This window comes from Balaenoptera ricei, chromosome 17 (genome assembly GCF_028023285.1).
Source record: "Balaenoptera ricei isolate mBalRic1 chromosome 17, mBalRic1.hap2, whole genome shotgun sequence".
Classification (NCBI taxonomy): Eukaryota; Metazoa; Chordata; class Mammalia; order Artiodactyla; family Balaenopteridae; genus Balaenoptera; species Balaenoptera ricei.
In genome coordinates this window covers 53037578-53056843 of record NC_082655.1, presented here as the reverse complement: position 1 = coordinate 53056843, position 19266 = coordinate 53037578, and the positions used below count along the sequence as shown (strand labels likewise).

Genomic DNA, 19266 nt, shown 5'->3' with positions numbered 1-19266 from the left:
CATGAAAGCTGCTATGAGCAAGGCTTTCAACAATGCCCTTGGTGCAATCAGAGATGACAGAGAGTAAGTCTAGTTGGGATAAGGTTTTAAGTAAACAGAAAAGCTGTAATTTGTGGTAAAAGTTAATCATATCATAAGTTATCCCAGGTAAGTATCCATAAAACTTTTAAGAGGTGGGGCTTTTACTTCCATCTTGGTGTGGGGATGAGAGAGAGGGGAAGCATCAAGAAGGTGCTCGTGTGGGTGACACAATTTGAGTCATTTGAAGATGAGTATGATTTGTATCTGCAAAGATGCACAAAGGTCCTTTTAGGCATAGTGAAATGTACATTTTCTTTCCTTGTCATGTATTTGTTTTGTGCAAAGTATATAATTTTTATTTATATTTATTTTATCCCTACCATGTCTCATAGGTTATCATATTTGCTAAGGCAAATGACAAAGATTAATTTCCTTTGAAAAATTGTTATTTTGTTTTTAGTAAAAATTCTCTAAATATATGGCTCATGTGCCCTACTTCTTTTAATGCTGTCATTGATTCACAGTAATTTCATTTCAGAAACTGGTGTTCTGATCACTCAGAACTCTCTTAGGAAAAAACACAAACTTTGGCTTGATTTTAAGATTCCACCCACTAAAGAAAGTTAGTGTCCTTGATATTTCAGAGAAAATTCATTAGAAATATATTTGAAAGTTCTTAAGCTTAAACATATCTAGAATATCATTGCAATGAACGTAACTCTCAATCATTCATATCCATGGAGAATAATAGCATTATAAATGATCAGAAAGAGAAGATTAAAAAAAAAACCCACTTACATTTACTTTCACAAGCACAGTTTGATTTTTTCGGCATTAAATTTTAATTATAATTTGTAGGCCAAAATAAAGTTTTCATTCCTTGAACAATTCCTGCTGGAATGAACTTTAATGAAAATTCCCAACTATATTAAATTGTATTCATAGGAATTACTAATGATTTTAAATACTGTTTTCCTATGGCAATAATTCCATAAATGTACAAAGATGTGAGTGGCAGTATTATTTTCAGTATTGAAAAAACTGGAAACAACAAAATGGCAATCTGTGGACAGGTAAAAATATTGAAGATTTGAAGGTTGCAATACCACAAAGTGGTTAAAATCAATAAATCAGTTCTCTCTCTCTCTAGATGTGATTGAATTCAACAAATAATGTGGTCTGCTCAAAAGCAAGCTATAGAATATATTCATTATGACTCCAACTATGAAAAAATCTGTACAAAATAATACTACCTGTCATTGATGTTTATATAGATAAAAAGTAAAATAAAAATGAGGATTGGAAGGATATGCTTAAAATCATCTTAGTGGCCACCTCTGAGGAGGGAGAAAGGAGAATAGAACTGGCAAGAAGAATTGATGAGACTTCAACTTTTATTAATATTAATAAAAATAAAGTAAAGCACACATCCCAAGATTGTCTGTAGGAACAAAATCCTCTTTGAGAAGGAACACATTTCATCTTTTTTCTTCTATCTTTCAGGTTAGCTCACTGGCAGAAAGCACTATAAAGAAACCCAATTAATGGAAGTGTTGGACCAAATTAGGAGATAAGCCTTAAAATAGATTGACAAACAATTAGTACTTTCCTCAGTAGAAATGCCCAAATACTTACATGGAGAGCTGTTAGCTTATGGCTTGGATTTCCTCAGAGAAAAACATTTAAACCATTATAAATATGAGTTTTTATCAATGTACTTGCATAGAATATGTATTAACTATGTAAGCAGAACATAACAGTTGTATGTAATAAAAAAATTACAATTTAAGCTTCATCAACTAAATAATTCTTTCCCCTAATGATTTCTTTGTGGACAGGTGCCACCAGCCTTGGGGCAGCTGTGATTTATGACTAGATCCTTCCTTTCTGTATTTTGGCTTAGTGAAATCAAGTTTGCCTTATGAAGTCATTATGTTTTATGATGTATTTGAGAACAATTATCCCCTCCCTCCCCCCAAAATGACTATTTTCTTGAGATACAGTGTGCTCCATTATCGTATGATAAAAAAGAATTACATCCTAGAGCTAGCATTTTTTTCTTTATAATGCAGCTCCATTTCCTTTATAGAAGTAATTAGGAAAACTTCTGATTCACAGAAAGTCAGAGCACAGTCATTGTTTCATAAATGTTCCTTTTTTTTGTAAAGTGAGAGTACCTGTGTAAATGTCAATATTAACATTGTATTAACACAACATTTGTATTACATTTTATTTTCTTATTTTCATCTGTTTAATTCTTTCATCCTCCCTGTGATGCTTGGCATTAATTAATATATTGTTAACACTCTTGGTTTTTAGATGAGGGAACAGAGGCTCAGGCAGTCTATTGACTATTTCACTAAGGTCACACATGCAAGAGGTGTCAGAGGAAGAGACTCATCTGTGTGTGTGTGTGTGTGTGTGTATGTGTGTGTGTGTGTGTGTTTGATCTACATTCTGAGCAACTCAAGGGCAAGATTTGTATATTAGTTGCTTCCATATGCCCAGGGTCTTGCCAGGGCATGGGGCATGCCAGGCACTAAATAAATAAGGCTTTATGTATAGAATGAAATTATTAGAAATTATTCCATTTTCAACAATGGGAAATTCAGTGCTATATAAAAACTGTGTTACAGATTTGAATAAGGCTTCTGGAGATTTGAATGAAGTTGGGAGAAATTTTATTTTTATTTAAAACATAACCTATACTTTAGATGATGGTTCCTATACCCAGGAAGTTCTTTTAATACTTGCAAGCTCTGAACGCAATTGTAAAGTTGGTAAAATTTACCTTTGGATGTTTACTTTCTCAGTCCTTAAGGATTTCTTCATTTCTAGGCTCATTCCTCCTTAAGTTCTTCGAAAAAGAACTTAAGATATTATCAGTAATATATAACTCACTGTAACTTTAAGTCACCCTCAAGTATAAACAGTCTTCATGGCTCTTCTCAGCTCAGCCTTGTTTATTATAAAAGGACATGCTTTGTCCCATCTTAAACTCCATTCCCACTACGCAAGTGATGGGTAATATGTCTAGGGCAGGAATTCTGAATCCAGTTACCCATGCTAAAGTCAAATGTGATAAATAATTTTCAAGGTACTATGATGTCATAACTTATTGAATTCTAAGTGATATCAGACCCAACCTTATGCTTAACATTTGCAAACACAAGTAAAGTCATCTCCATCAAGCTTTCCTGAGAACTGACAATAATTCTATTTCTCTAGGAGCCTCAGTATCACATAGTCAAAGTGAGAAGTCACAAGTTGGATGAAACCCTGAGGATGAATCTAATCCATCTTCCTATGATCAAGCACGGCTACACACTGATTTTACCTGTGTGAAGACTCCCCTGTGACTGAATCAGTTTTATTTCTCAGTAATAGTAGCAATAATAACAATATAACTTACTATATCTGAGGTATTGAGATAAACACTTTATATGTTTTGAGTCACTGAATTATCACAGAACAGCTAAGGATGTCATCTTATTTATATAGAATTTCCCCACACTTCTGGGAGGCAGTGGAGAGCAGGGACTATATGCGTGTAGTATCTGGGGTACCGCACTAGTGCTTTGGACAGAGTAACTGCTCAGCATGTGTAGTTGAATGGAGTTCTCCTGGGTTATAAGTTTATTGTTCAAAATACTTTAAAAAGTCTAGCCACAATATTACGTTTACCACCAGGGTTAAAAGTAAAGTTAAAAATGAAATGTAGTAAGCCTCCCTGTAATGCTGATTTCAGGCCCTTGGGAGGAAATATGTGATTAGGATGTCACTGCCAGGGGATCCTTGTGTGAGGGAAAGAAATAGTTTTGCCATTCTCATTTCATTCCTGGCTCAGTCTGCCACTCACATACAAAATTCTTTCTCCACATATTTCCTATCACTGAAGTCACAGCCTTTCCAGGCTCTACTTGCCATATAATGACAATGAGTCACAGATCCCAGTGAGGTGTCCTGTTTGGGATGGGTTCTCCATTTTTACTAAAGCAGCGTATTGTGCTTTCCTTGACAGACTGGTGGTACCAACATTCCCATTTTGGTGTCTTTCCTTTCCTACCATTAAGCAGGGCGCTCTTTTTCAGTTTCTAAAGGATGCAATTTAAATTCTAGACACTAGGTGGCGCAACAGAACTTTTATTAAATTTTCTCCTATTTCTGGTAATTTAGTGGTAGAGGCAAAATGTGACTTCCCTAGCATTTAATTTGATAAAACATATTTAAAAATCAACATAAAAATAATAAATCATCAGAAATGAGGGGAAATTGCCCAACCTCATAGAAATGAATCACTCCTTATTAGGTTAATACATGAGCTTGGGCTGGAAAAACACGCAATCTGAAAGGAAGAGAATTATTTTTGTGAAAAAATTTTAAAAATGACTATTCATCTCTAAGCTCTTTAGAAACTCTGATCACCCCATGTAGAAGCAGCAGGTCTTACTAATTAACCATAGTTGAATGAAGCAAAGTTTTAGTGAAATTCTGTGACTTTAATTCTACCTGCTTTGTTTAAGAGGGAGAAAAAAACACATGAGATTCAAGGTCTTTTCTTAGTAGGAGACTAGCAAAGTGTGTGTGAATTTAGATATCTGGTGTGCAACTAACTGGCATGCCAAGTCTAAGTCTGTGAAAACCACCAAAATATGGCCTTGAGCTTACATTGTTTTTTGACTCTAGGGAAAATTCTCAGCGTCTTATCACTTATCCAGACAGGGCTGGTGGAGAACTGAAAGGTGGCTTCACTGAGTGGTTAAGATTGTAGACTGTAGCATAAGAAAAATCAGTGCTCAAACCCAGTCCCATTGCTTCTAGCTCTTTGGCCTCAGTCAGGTAAGTAGTTTGTACTTTCCGGAAAATGGGCGTGGGGGGGGTGGTCATAAACCTTTTCTCAGAGGCTTGCTGTGAGAATTAATTGACAGAAGGTAACAAAGAAGAAAACACAGTGTAGCACACAATGAGAGTTCAGTAAATAGTAGCTATTAGTTTTGAGAAGATACATGTATCAATTTTAAAATTTGGGGGACTTCCTTGGTGGTCCAGTGGTTAGGACTTGGCACTTTCACTGCCGACGCCCTGCGTTCAATCCCTGGTCAGGGAATTAAGATCCTAAAAGTCATAGAGTGCGGCCAAAAAAAAAAAGAGAAAAAAAAAAAAATTGGGCTTAGCAACAGCCTGGTTTCTTTGTCAATTATATTCCATACAGCTTGACAATGTTTGGGGGCTGTACTGGTTAACTTTATGTGTCAACTTGGCTAGGCCATGGTACTCAGATATTTGGTCAAATACAAGTCTAAATCTCATTGTGAAGGTATTTTTTAGTTAAGATTAACATTTAAATCAGTAGACTTTCAGTAAAGCAGGGTACGCTCCATCATGTGGGTCAGCCTCATCCAATCAGTTGAAGGCCTTAAGAGAAAAAAGTCTGAAGTTCCCTGAGGAAGAGGGAATTCTGCTTCTAGACTGTCTTTGGACTTGAGCTGAAACATTAACACTTCCCAGGTTCTCCAACATGCTGACCTGTCCTGAAGGTTTTAGACCTGTCAGTCCTCATGATTGCATGAGACATTCTTTAAAATAAATCTCTCTCTCTCTCTCTCTCTCTCTATATATATATATACACACACATATCTCATTGATTCTGTTTCTCTGGAGTACCCTGACTAATACAGGGGCCATGTGAGCATTGGGTATAGCAAGGTATATGGTGACAATACTGGGAATGAAGGATCATGGACAGTATGGACCTCCTTCATGTAACCTTGTCCATATTATAATTTGTGATACTCCAGCATTACTTACATTACTTTTGTTAAAGCATTAGGATACTCACTGTTCCACTAATATATACACAAGTTTCACAAGGCTAAAAGGAAAGAAGTATAAGCACATTGTCTTTTTTGGAGTTTTAAAAATTGAATACAATGCACAATTAAAGTTACAGACATATTTCTGGAAAAACTGAAGCAAGTTTACTTAGCATAGAATTATTATCTGGTGCTGCATTGCAAACAAATTCTACTATATCTGTATCCCTTCACAAATTTACAAAATGGAGAAAAGTCCTTGTGAAATTTTTTGACTGAAGGTTCATGATATAAACTTAAAATATTCTTTAGGACATCTTAAACTAGGTATTTGTGAGTTAAATGATTTTCAAGTACCTTTAATTTATCCTAATCCTGAAGATTGGAAAGACACAAAGCATGTCTGCTAGCCTCCAATCTTGGTGTCAGATCTCTCTGTCTCTGTCTCTCTCTCTCTCTGTCTCTTTTTTCTGTCTCTTTCTCTCTCTCTTCCTGCCTGCCTGCCTTTTAAAGATATGGAAGATTCATTTTCAGGGAGAATTCAAGATATGGAGGCTCTCAGCAGTTGAGTCACCCTTCTTTATTATCCCTGGATATTCTGATCTCTTCAAAGTTTCCCCATTTTTTGTCTTTATAAAACTGAAATCTGTGCTGTCAGTTTCCTCCTTTCCAGCTTCCTTGGCCTATAGGATTGGGCCCACACACTATAGCCGGGCTTCAGTTGACCTTTCTAGATTCATCTTTTGTTGTCACCCCATGCTTTGGTCCTAATGAGTGATAATGAGGCTCCTGCCCAGGAGCCTCCCCCTTTTCACTCTGAAGCTTCCTGGGCATCCTCTGGGCACACACGCTCCAAAGGTTTCCTCCTTTGTGCCTCAGCCCCTTGAGGCCATAGGTGGCTCTCAGTGAATGGTGACTGAATCAGAAGCAACACGAGTCAGCTGAGTATAAATTATGAGGTAAGCATATAAGATCCCTAGTCAGCATATTTCCTCCCTAAGAAAATAACAGATTTGTACAAACCACTAAGACTGTCTTAGCAAGATTTAGAAAAGAAATAAATTTAGAAAGCTTCCATACCTGCTTATTTTCTACTTCATTTGGCTTTAGGTAAAAAAATAATTTTTTCATTTAACAGGAATATAAATGGAAATGGTTTCTTTCTGGAAGGAGCTACATCTTTAATGGAAACGTCAGGAAAGAATGAATCTATGTTTATGTACGTTAGCAACATGTGAAGGTTTAACATTTTTTTCTCAATCAGATGCTGCTGATTTTATGGATTTCCAAAAATATATGTAAAAACAAAGGAAAAAACTCTGAGGCTGAAAACTGATAACTTCCCAGATCAGAGATAATCCCATAAAAGTCACTGGTATATAATTTAAAGCTTTTGTTTTCTTTAAAATGTAGCTGGTTCTCACTTATTCTCATTTATTCTCAATTAAGCTAGTCCTTAAATTGTAAAAAGTTTTATAGCATTTAAAAATACTGTTAATTTAGCCTTGTGGCTTTCATACCTTTTTTGACCATAACTTATAGTAACAAAGACATTTACATTGTGCCCAGTACACACATAGATATGTATATGTGTATTAAAAAAATAAATAACTGAAACAAAAATTTTGTAATACAATGCTTACCCTTACTTATGTGTGAGGCACTCTGATATTTTCTTGTCTATTTTATATGCTGTTTGTGACCCATTTAATTGAATTCATGATCCCTAAATGAATTGCAAGCTGCAGCTTGAAAACCATTTATCTAGATGAACCTGTTAACCAAGGTAGAAATCCCTTTCCCAGTCTCCCTGGTGGAAGATCAGAAAACTGTTTGAATACATTCCGTGGTGCTTCTCCCTCACCGGAGCTTCCACTGTGGCACTCGCACTAGAAATTGGGAACCACTTTCCAATTAGGAAACTACGTTCCTATAATCTCCAGGAATTGACCCCAGGGCATCCTCCCTCCCATCCCCTCTCTTCCTTCCTAAGGCCGTTTAGGACACTGTACGGTAACCTAACATCGAGGATGACTCTGCCTAACCATTTTACCATACAGCGTTTGCTTCTTCATCTTGCCCAAAATGGTATCGATTACGTATTTTCAAGGCATATCTTTCTGTCTGGGTTACATAACAGGGGATAATATCTAGTCCCTAGCTTAAAATCCATCAATATGTTGATTTGCCCAAATTTATGGCTCCAGCTTGGACCTCTCCCTTAAACTCAGATTTATTTATCAAACTGCCTACATGACATTCCATCTGAAGTCTAACTCTCACCTCAAACCAACACATCCAAAAACAGTCTATTTCTACCCTCCTCACCCTACACTTACTCTAAAATTTCCTATTTTGCAAATGGTATCTTTGTTCTTCCTGTTCCTCAGCTTAAATCCTGAAACATCCTTCATTTCTGTCTCTCTCTCCCTTCACAAAATCAAACAGCAAAAACTGTGGGCTCTTCCTTTGAATACATCCAATGTTTGGCCACTTTTTAACTCTGCTCCTACTATTCTGGGTCTGATCACCATCATCCCTATAGACGTCTATAGATGTTATCCCTCTTTGGCCTCCCTGACTTCCATATTTGCTTCCATGGTCTACTCTCCAGAGTAGGAAAAAATCCCTTTCAAACAGATCTCAAGTAGATCATCTTCTGCTCAAGATCGTTAGTGGGTTTTGCATCTCAGAGTACAATCCAAATTTTATGCTACAGCCTCCAAAGTCCTCCATTAACTTGCCCCCTGACTCATCCTTCCTGTTTTTACTTTCCTCTGACTACTCTTGCTTTACATCACTTTGCCTTTGCTCCAGCCTCCCAGATCAGGGCTTCATCTTGTCCATCCTCCTGTAATATTCCCTCTCTGTCCATCCCTCCTTTCCCACTCCCAATATCTGCATGGCTCACTACCTTGCATCCTGCAGTCCTCTGCCCAGATGCTCAACTGCACTTCATTAGAGCAGACCTTTCATGCCCAGTACCTCCCTCATCCTCTTTAATCTGTTTAATTTTGTTCATAGCATTATCACCTTCACACATATTATATATTTATTTTTCATTCCTGTCTTTTGGAATTTAAGCCCCATGTGTTCAAGTATTTGTTTTTAGAAGTTGAATTCCTAGTGGCTAAAATGGTGCCTGGAACATAGTAGGAACTTAATAAATGTTTGTTGAATGAATTAATTAAATAGATGAATCAGTGAATGCCACACACAGAATAAGTGTTAGGTGAGAAAAACTTCCATATAGTATAATGCATTGAGAAGAGGGCAGAAAATTAAAAACATTCAAAACATTAAAATTTTCTTTGCTATACATTTTTTCTTTTAAAAAAACCCTCTAAATTTGAATTTGGCCATGTAAAAGATCTAAATCCTAAGCATTTGTATTGGAGACATGATTAGGCATGATTCTCTGACTGTCAGGCCAATCCAGAGCTAATCTGGGACCTGATTTGCCATGCATTGCCAAGGCGTATTCATAAATGGGAGATGACATGTGTAGTAGCAAAGACATAGAGCTGTAGAATTTAATTATATTTAAATTAATGCAAGAAGACCTTGAAGAACTCTTCTTCTTTGACACCAGTTAGGAGAGAGAGGCTTCTAAAGAACAAGTCATCTGCTGAAGAGAGAGCCATAGTTTATTTGACTCTAATTTCACATAAATTCTCCAGATTATTTTGATGTTGTAAACATAAAGGCAAAAAAACAATAAATGCTGTATTCAGCAAGAGCTTTTTTTGTTTGTTTTTCAATAAGAATAATAGTTTATTTTAAATCAGAAACAAAGGAGGACAGATGACAGGGAGACAATATGGTGTAAATGCTCAAAGAACAAATTATCAACCAAGAATTCAGCAAGAGCTTTGATTTTTACAGAGAAATTGATATGGTGCCTTCCTATGAATTGAAAAAACACTTGCCTTGAACAAGTCGACTTTGCTGATGATGCTGAAGTTCACATCAATGGTGAGGGCTAACTGCATTGTAGTTGGCAGTGTCTCACGTAGGTTGGATTCATCTTCATAAAGATAAACACATCAATCCATAAAGGAGAATAATTAAGGAAAAAAATCAAAGTTCAAGGACAATTAAAAAAATAAAGGAAACAAAATGTCAACTCTTTTTATAAACAGCTGCATCACAGTCTATATTTTCATTGCTTCTATTGGACGTACATACTTCTCATAATAGCACTATTACTTTCATGAAAGAAAAGAAGTATTTTCAATATTGGTAACATAATAGTTCTGAATAATTCCAGAATTTTTTGTTTGCTGAAATTTTAAAGCTTAGTGATGATGGGACAAAGGCTAGCGAACAAACTGGGATGGGAAAAGGATCTAGTTCCTATCTTCTGATTCTGCAGACAGCCCTAACATCCTAAGGATGGCAAAGAATAATGAATACCGTGTAGCTTACAGAGTTCTGTCATGATCTTATTGGACCCTCATGACAACCCTAAAGATAAGTATTCTTATTTCTACTTTCCGGAAAGAAGAAACAAAAGGGGAACTGAAACTCAGAGAGGCTGTAAGTGACTTACTCATCTGTGCATAAGTGGTGGGTGGCTGAGCTGGGAATGGAATCTAAAGAAGAAATCTGTTAAGTGAGTAAATTCAAATTATTGTTATTTACTTACTTATTAACTCAATGTAGTATGTGAATACATTAAAGATTTTTCTACATGTGAATTAAATGATGGGCCTTCAGGCTGATAAAATGGTCCATGAATAAAACTGCCCATTTTTAGTCTACAGTATATTATGGGTTTCTGAGAGCTGATTACTTTTGATGTTTTCTTGCATCCATTTAGAAAAGAAAAAAATTTCTATACTATATCCTTATTTTGATTCCAACATTGATTCTAAATATGAAAATCTTTTCTATAAAAACACAGCTCCTTGTTTCCAAGGGCTGTTTGTCTCTAGTTCCTTCCTAAATGAAGGAGTTGGAGCAGTGTCCACAGGGAGAGAGGAAAAGAGCCTGTTACTGCCCCTCTTCCTCCTCTTCCTCTCTGCTTGAGATGCCCGCAGGAATAGCTGTGTGTGTTTAAGAAAAAAGTTTGCTGTTTTTGTTATTTAGATTCAGGAAGAGGTTCTAAACCTGTGGTTGGAACCTCTTAAGACTGGCAGAAAGGAGAAGATAAGGTCCTACCATCAACAACCAGTGATTCTTATCTGCTTCTAAGAAACTTTGTGTTTTTTTGTTTGTTTTGTTTTTTTTTTCTAAATTTTATTTTATTTATTTTTTTATACAGCAGGTTCTTATTAGTTATCCATTTTATACATATTAGTGTATATATATCAATCCCAATCTCCCAATTCATCACACCACCACCACCAGCGCCCTGCTACTTTCCCCCCTTGGTGTCCATACGTTTGTTCTCTACAGCTGTGTCTCAGTTTCTGCCCTGCAAACTGGTTCATCTGTACCATTTTTCTAGGTTCCACATACATGCATTAATATACGATATTTGTTTTTCTCTTTCTGACTTATTTCACTCTGTATGACAGTCTCTAGATCCATCCACGTCTCAACAAATGACTCGATTTCGTTCCTTTTTATGGCTGAGTAATATTCCATTGTATATACGTACCACAACTTCTTTATCCATTCATCTGTGGATGGGCATTTAGGTTGCTTCCATGACCTGGCTATTGTAAATAGTGCTGCAATGAATATTGGGGTGCATTTGTCTTTTTGAATTACGGTTTTCTCTGGGTATATGCCCAGTAGTGGGATTGCTGGATCATATGGTAATTCTATTTTTAGTTTTTTAAGGAACCTCCATGTTGTTCTCCATAGTGGCTGTATCAATTTACATTCCCACCAACAGTGCAAGAGGGTTCCCTTTTCTCCACACCCTCTCCAGCATTTGTTGTTTGTAGATTTTCTGATGATGCCCATTCTAACTGGTGATACCTCATTGTAGTTTTGATTTTCATTTCTCTAATAATTAGTGATGTTGAGCAGCTTTTCATGTGCTTCTTGGCCATCTGTATGTCTTCTTTGGAGAAATGTCTATTTAGGTCTTCTGCCCATTTTTGGATTGGGTTGTTTGTTTCTTTAATATTGAGCTGCATGAGCTGTTTATATATTCTGGAGATTAATCCTTTGTTGATTCATTTGCAAATATTTTCTCTCATTCTGAGGGTTGTCTTTTTGTCTTGTTTGTAGTTTCCTTTGCTGTGCAGAAGCTTTGAAGTTTCATTAGGTCCCATTTGTTTATTTTTGTTTTTATTTCCATTACTCTAGGGGGTGGGTCAAAAAAGATCTTGCTGTGATTTATGTCAAAAAGTGTTCTTCCTATGTTTTCCTCTAAGAGTTTTATAGTGTCCTGTCTTACATTTAGGTCTCTAATCCATTTTGAGTTTATTTTTGTGTATGGTGTTAGGGAGTGTTCTAATTTCATTCTTTTACATGTAGCTGTCCAGTTTTCCCAGCACCACTTACTGAAGAGACTGTCTTTTCTCCATCATATATCCTTGCTTCCTTTGTCATAGATTAGTTGACCATAGGTGCATGGGTTTATCTCTGGGCTTTGTATCCTGTTCCATTGATCTATATTTCTGTTTTTGTGCCAGTACCACATTGTCATGATTACTGTAGCTTTGTAGTATAGTCTGAAGTCAGGGAGTCTGATTCCTCCAGCTCACTTTTTCTTTCTCAAAATTGCTTTGGCATTCGGAGTCTTTTGTGTTTCCATACAAATTGTGAAATTTTTTGTTCTAGTTCTGTAAAAAATGCCATTGGTAATTTGATAGGGATTGCATTGAATCTGTAGATTGCTTTGGATAGTATAGTCATTTTCACAATATTGATTCTTCCAATTTGGGATTCGCATTGTGATTTGCATTCCGAGGGCAGTAGCTTTATTGGCTTCTCAGTAGCACTAATTCCTATTTTTATATGGTGAGGAGCAAACTAAAAGTTGAATCTGATTATTGTCAGCTAGCACATTATCTTTACCTCACTTTACATCTTTAGTAAACGTTATTTTTAACTCCAGTGTTATAGTCCTAATAGTAGACACCACGAATGATTAAGGGTCTCTTAGAGGAGACCTGTAGCATGTTGAAAGTGGCTTGAAAGATTGCTGTTCTGAGCACTCACTGTGCTCTGGGAAGAGGATGATATCGCAGAGGGAGCAAGGGTTTAGAGGAGAACAGGTGCATGTCTCAGTTCCATTTAGGCCATTTGCCTAAGGCCTCTGTGTCCTTGGCCAATTTTTTCAGTTAGGAGCTTCCATTTCCTTGTCTCCTAAGAGGGGGTTGATGACACCAAATTTTCCCCATTTTTTTTTTTTTTTGATGAAGATTATATGAGCTAATGTGCATAATATCTAGCATCTGGTGAGCACTGAATAAAATTTAGCCTTTGCTCTTGAAGGATTTGCATAACCCGTAAGTTATGTCTGAATATTTAAGGAAAAAAAGCCCGTGATATTAAATTAATGCTTTAAAGATTATTTGGTTGTTTCCCAATCTTTTTCAAACCCAATTAGTTGCCACTGCTACCTTATAGGATTTTCATTATAGGACATGTTTTACAGGGTTTTAGTCAGTAATTTGCCGTGCTTACCTAGCATTCTTCGAGACTCCCATGCATATTCATACCAAATCCTGACCCGATTCTGCACAATCTTAGGAATGGAGTAAGTGTTCATGTAGGCAACGGTATGATCCATGCAGATGCGGAAGTTGTTCTGATTGGCTGTAGCTGCCCCAATTACATCTTGCATCTAAAACCACAAACATGGTCACTCCACACCCAGCAGAGGAATTAGCAGAGTTACTATAAGCCCAGTTGAATTAAGAGTTCTCACATGATACATTCTATTCTTATCCCTGACTACTTGATTTTTAACACACTGATATTGGGTCCTACTTTCAGCCACTTACCTATAAGATATTGGGCAAATCATATCCTCTTTCTGACCCAACAAGGACAATAGAACCTGTTTTACCTACCATGTGAGGTTTTTGTGAGGATTCAGTCACATAATGCATATGACTGCACCCAATCTTCTTTGCAAACTTGTATATTACTGCAAAGATGTTAGTTGATATTTTAAAAATTATATAGCTGTGCTTATGCAAGAAATGTGCAAAGAAAGTTGAGCAATTACCTGGCAGAACGGCTAGTCCATTTTGGTGAGTCTTGCTTAGAAAGCATCCTTCATAGATTTTGCAGTGTGGCTGGCTATATAGACTCAATTCATCACGAAATTGCAACCTCTATACTTCCCTTTGTGTTGTTTAGACAGATAAGATCAAATCTCATTATGCTTAAGGCATAGTATTCAGCAGAAGTTGAAATGTGCTGAAATTACTGAAGCATCATCTACTGCTGTGACAATACTTAAGGAACTGTCAGGTTTTAGTTCTCGGATGTTTATAACTCAGCCATGAAAACCCACTCTAGGTTAAAAGCTGATCTTTAAGGTCTCAGCACAGAAAAGATATATAGCTTGACTCTTCCTCTCACATAGAGGGAAGCAAGTGGTTGTAAATTTGCTTTGACTGTGGGTTTATAATACTGAGGAAAACCTGGGCCTCACTTCTGCTCATTCATTCTAGTAGCTTAGCCTTTTCTGCTTATGGAAAAACTACTCATTCTTTGAGATCTAGATCAAATGGCTCTTTTATTGTGATGCCTTCCTCAGTTTCCATTTCAGAGTTAATAGGTTCTTATACTTGTCGAAAGTGTCTGCCCGAGGAGCTATGCAGAGAGTCAAATTGGATACTTTTTTAGTTTCTAACCTACTCCTCGAGGGCTATTCTTCAACCACCTCAGTTCCTAGATCTCCTTTTTCCAAGCCATTTCTGACAGATGATGAACATTACCCAGTCACCTAAGGCCTTGAGAATTGGGATATCAGAGATTGGGTTGGGAGATTTAATAGAGTTTTAAATTGGGATCCAAGGACAATTCAAAGCATTATTGATCAGTGTTGGGGGCGGAGAATTTGTAGTGAGAGTAATCTGAATGTTTTATGTGCAATGCTGAATTTTGATGGTGCAGGTGAAGAAGACATATATTCTATGATGTGTGTTCCAGATTAGAGGAAGAAAATGTCAGTCTCTATGAGTTGTATGTGAGAATAGAATATTGCAGTTAAAATGAGATGATCACATCCAGGGTGTAGTTCTTGGGGTGGTTATATGCGGGAATTTTGAACAAGTGGAGGTTTTGTCCAGGGCTTTCTTACTTTCATTTCTAACTGTTCTCCTTCTCAGCATCTTTTAATCACTGTGAGAGTTAAGGCACAAATCTCTATCTCCTGCCTCAATCTTTCTTTTTGGCTCTAGTCCTACATTTTTAGCTGCTTGATATTTCTTCTTGTTCCTTGGATCCTCAAAGTCACTGTAAAGGCAGGTGCAGTGTGGTGTATAAAGCAGCCCTTTCAAACTTTCATGTGCATATGAATCACCTGAAGATCCTATTAAAATGCAAATTCTGACTCAGTAGGTAAGGGATGAGGCCTGAATTTTGAATTTCCCAGGTGATGCTTCTACTGTTAGTCCAAAGACCACTTTGAATGGAATTTTAACTGGAGCTGGACATAGTTTTTAATCTTGTAAAAATTTCCTTGGACATAGTAAGTGCTAAATACATGTTAGATTTTACTATTTTTATCAATATGATATGGCCTTATCATATGACCATGAATTACATGTATGAATTAGGGTTGCCTCTTAATCTCTTTAAACTGGGGTTGACTCAACTTCAAAACTGAGAAAACATTGAAGGGGATCTGGCTACCTCACATATATTTTATAAAAAATTATTAAATAATATTATTTTTGCCATTTATATTCAAATTAATTGTATTTCTCTATAAACAAGCTTCCTATTTTCTTTTTAATATTATTTATTTATTTATTTATTTATTCATTCATTCATTCATTCATTTGGTTGCACCGGGTCTTAGTTGCGGCAGGCAGGCAGGCAGGCTCCTTAGTTGTGGCATGTATGTGGGGGGAATCGAACCCAGGCCCCCTGCACTGGGAGCATGGAGTCTTATCCACTGCACCACCAGGGAAGTCCCCACCAGCTTCCTATTTTCAATCACTGTTAATGTAATCTCCCCAGGCATTAAGATTATAATTTGTGCTTATAGTTTTTAACTGCTTGGTGTTCATTTTCCAAACCTAAACATTTTCTAAATAGAGTTTCCTTTACAGTCTCTCTCTCTCTACTCGATTACCATGTTCAGGCTGAAGTTGCCATATCCCTGAGCACCTGTATTAACCATGTTTTTTATTTTCTGTATTTTGATTCTTTGATTTCTGGGACTATCCCTCCCAGAGTTAGCTGATTCCTAAAGATAGCAAACTACTGGGAGTGTGCCTTTCATATGCAAAATAGCCAAACCTGAGCCCATACTCCCAACAACCTTCTTTATTGAGCTCTCATATTCTAGGCTACTATCCACCCGCCCCAATTACTCCAGGGCCAGGTACCAGGCAACTAGAGACAGTCCCTACACCCACAGAGCCTGCTGAAATTATCCAAACTGGCCAATCTTAAACCCCTTTACCCTGCTTGATCAGTTCCTTTCCTTGTGCCTCCTTATGTAGCCCTATTGGCAAGGTGTGACCCCCTCTTCTTGGATCTGTTTGTATAACAGATCATCTTTTCAATGTAAATGGTCTCCTGATCTGTTGGCCTCACCACCCATAAATGATAATAAAACCTACATTTTAAAACTGTATGACCCTTCCAATTTATATTATATTTGATTAATCTTCCTTAAATCTCTTATTTGTTAAAAATCCTTCCCTGGCTGATTTCCCACTGCCCTTAGGATAAAGTTCAACATCTTTAATTTAACATTCAGAGCCCTTAAAATATCTTGTCCTTACATACATCTCTAACCTTATTTATAGGTGTCCTTCACTCCCGTCGTTCTGGTACTTTTTCTATTTTCTCAAACATATCTTGTGCTTTATCATTATCTTTCACACACTGTTTCTGATTGATTGAACTATCTGTCTATAACTACTGAATCCTATCTGGTTTTTAAAATACATTCTCCTCTATGAAACCTCCTGGGAAGCTCCCCTTTTCTGACCTAATACAGAACTTTCAAACTCTCCTCTGGAACTTACCAAGGATAGCAGCCCCTTGACATTCATGGATGTAAGATTTGAGTTCTATTTGTGATCAACTTCAAATGTTATAATGAATAGTTTTCATTGCTAAATTTTGTTAAAGCATGAGTTTTATTCATACCACTGTCAGTGTGGTGAGTGGGAACCAATAATTTATCTAGTGGTAATAATCATTTTGTGATTTCGTCTATTTACCCCGTACACAAATCTCAACATGGCTTTTGCTCTCAGACATATAATATGTAAGGTGCCTTACAAGGAAGTATAACTTCTAAAGATGCTATGCTGCGAGCTTTTTATTTCTTGTGAATCTGGGAATTTACAAAGGTGTTGGGCTCTATCCCTTGCAAATGGCAAATACCTTGCAATAGAGTTATTTGGGTATTTGTTTTACTTTCTTACTAGACTGTGATTCCTTGAGAATAAGACAAGGAGATACCATAATAAACATTTATGAACCAATGATTTTTTAATTCAATTAATTTAGACGGCATTTGGTAGCCTCTGGTTTAAATGACTTTTTAAGTTGATTTTAAGCCAGGGATTTTATGACAATATTTGAAGTTTAAGTAAAAAAAGAGAGCTTCTAAAGTTTTCAGGAAACACCAAGTAAGAAGTTAACTTAGAAACGTGAGTCTCTGAGAGTCTAACCCAACACTCATTGTGTACAAGTCTTCTGAAAAATTTGATGGTTTAAAAATTGAAAGGCAATGTTGATCCATTTACATCCCCATTCAATTCATCAAAATAGATGGAAATTAGTAAAAAAAACACCAGATAGATTTTGATTTTTTTCTCTGTAGAGTTTATAAAGACTTGTTAGACTTTCAAAAATGACAGCATTGTGTATCCAGGGATTCACATCTCAGTTTACCTGACCAATTAAGCTGGAGAACACAAAAACTCCAGAAAAAAAATTCAACAGTTGAAAAACAATTTCAAATGAAGTTTGTGGTTCTGGAAGGACCCCAATGGTAATTAAAGTTCAAACTGCCCAATAATAACATCTCAGATACCTGTGAAAAGAGAAGATATACATTTTGCTCTTTACTATAACAGTAAAATGCCACTATGCTTGGAATTATAGATTACTACAAGATTTTAACGCATTTCCTGCTAATCAAGATTTTCTTTCTGTAGGCAGCATTAGCAAATACCATGTATACTAATGTAAACTTCCTTTTTAATGTAAACTTCTTGATAAACATCGTGAAATGATTAAACAAACCCAAGGGGGGTATTTACTAGCTGTTCCACTTATTTCTCGCTGCAAAGCAAATCATCCTAAAGTTTAGTGGTATAAAACAACAACTATTTTACTAGGCTTATCATATTGTGGGTCAGGTATTTTGTAAGAAGCCCCCCAGAGATGGCTCATCCATGCTCTATGATGAGTGGACCCTCAGGTGACTTGAATAGTTAGAGACAACTGGGAGGACTTGATTGAGGCCAAAGTTCGGAGGACTTGGTTCTAACTGTTGACTGGGTTCCTCTGTTCTCCATGTTGTATCTGTTTGGAATGCCCAGGGTATCTTCTCTCACAGTCTGATCTTGGGCTGGAATGGTTGGAACAGCTGGGGCTGGCTGGATATTTTCATTCGGTCTCTCCATATGACTAGCTTGGGCTTCCTTACAGCATGGAAGTCTTAGGGTAGATGTACTTTTTGTCTGGTGGCTGGTTTCCCCCAGAGTGATAGCAGCCCAGGCAGTAGCTATAAGGCTTCTTATAACTCAGAAGCCCTGCAATGTCTTAATCTCTTGCCATGTATATTTGCCAAGCAAGTCACTAAGACCAGCCCAGATTCAAGGGAAGGGATATTTGAATATACCTCTCAATAAGAGGAGCAGTAAAGAATGTGAGGCTACCTTTAAACTACCCCACTAGTGATTAGTGTGGAATATCGTAGACATCAAGTGTATTTATGGAGATGGGAGAGCCCTTTATAGTTTAGAACCAGTTATTTTTTACTGATGGGAAGTAGAGCAAGTAGGTACATACGTCTCTATTTTCTACTCATATCTTATTATGTTATTGAATATATAAACCATGGCAGAGACAGAGGAGAACTTAGTTATATCTTAAAAGGGGAATTACTCTTGGTTGTAATAGGTAATTTACCTAGAAATTTAGTATTGAAGAAAACCAATTATGCTCAGAAATATACTTGGTAAAGATTCTGTACCTAACTCGTGCAGTTGCAAATGGAGAGACAGATCATAATAGCCCAGATGGGAAGAACATCAGGAACCAGGGCAACAGAAAGGAATATGATAAAGATTAGGACAGAACATAAAAGATTCACTTA

At 36.7% G+C, this 19266-nt stretch overlaps 1 protein-coding gene across 1 annotated transcript in view; it reads right to left on the bottom strand.

Annotated features, from left to right (window-relative positions):
- Window positions 1-19266, bottom strand: part of CNGB3 (cyclic nucleotide gated channel subunit beta 3) — a 151009-nt gene that overhangs the window by 30895 nt on the left and 100848 nt on the right. Inside the window, 3 exon segments of the mRNA XM_059901722.1 lie at window positions 9764-9861; window positions 13425-13584; window positions 17835-17976. Coding sequence (XP_059757705.1) covers window positions 9764-9861; window positions 13425-13584; window positions 17835-17976 — 400 coding nt within the window.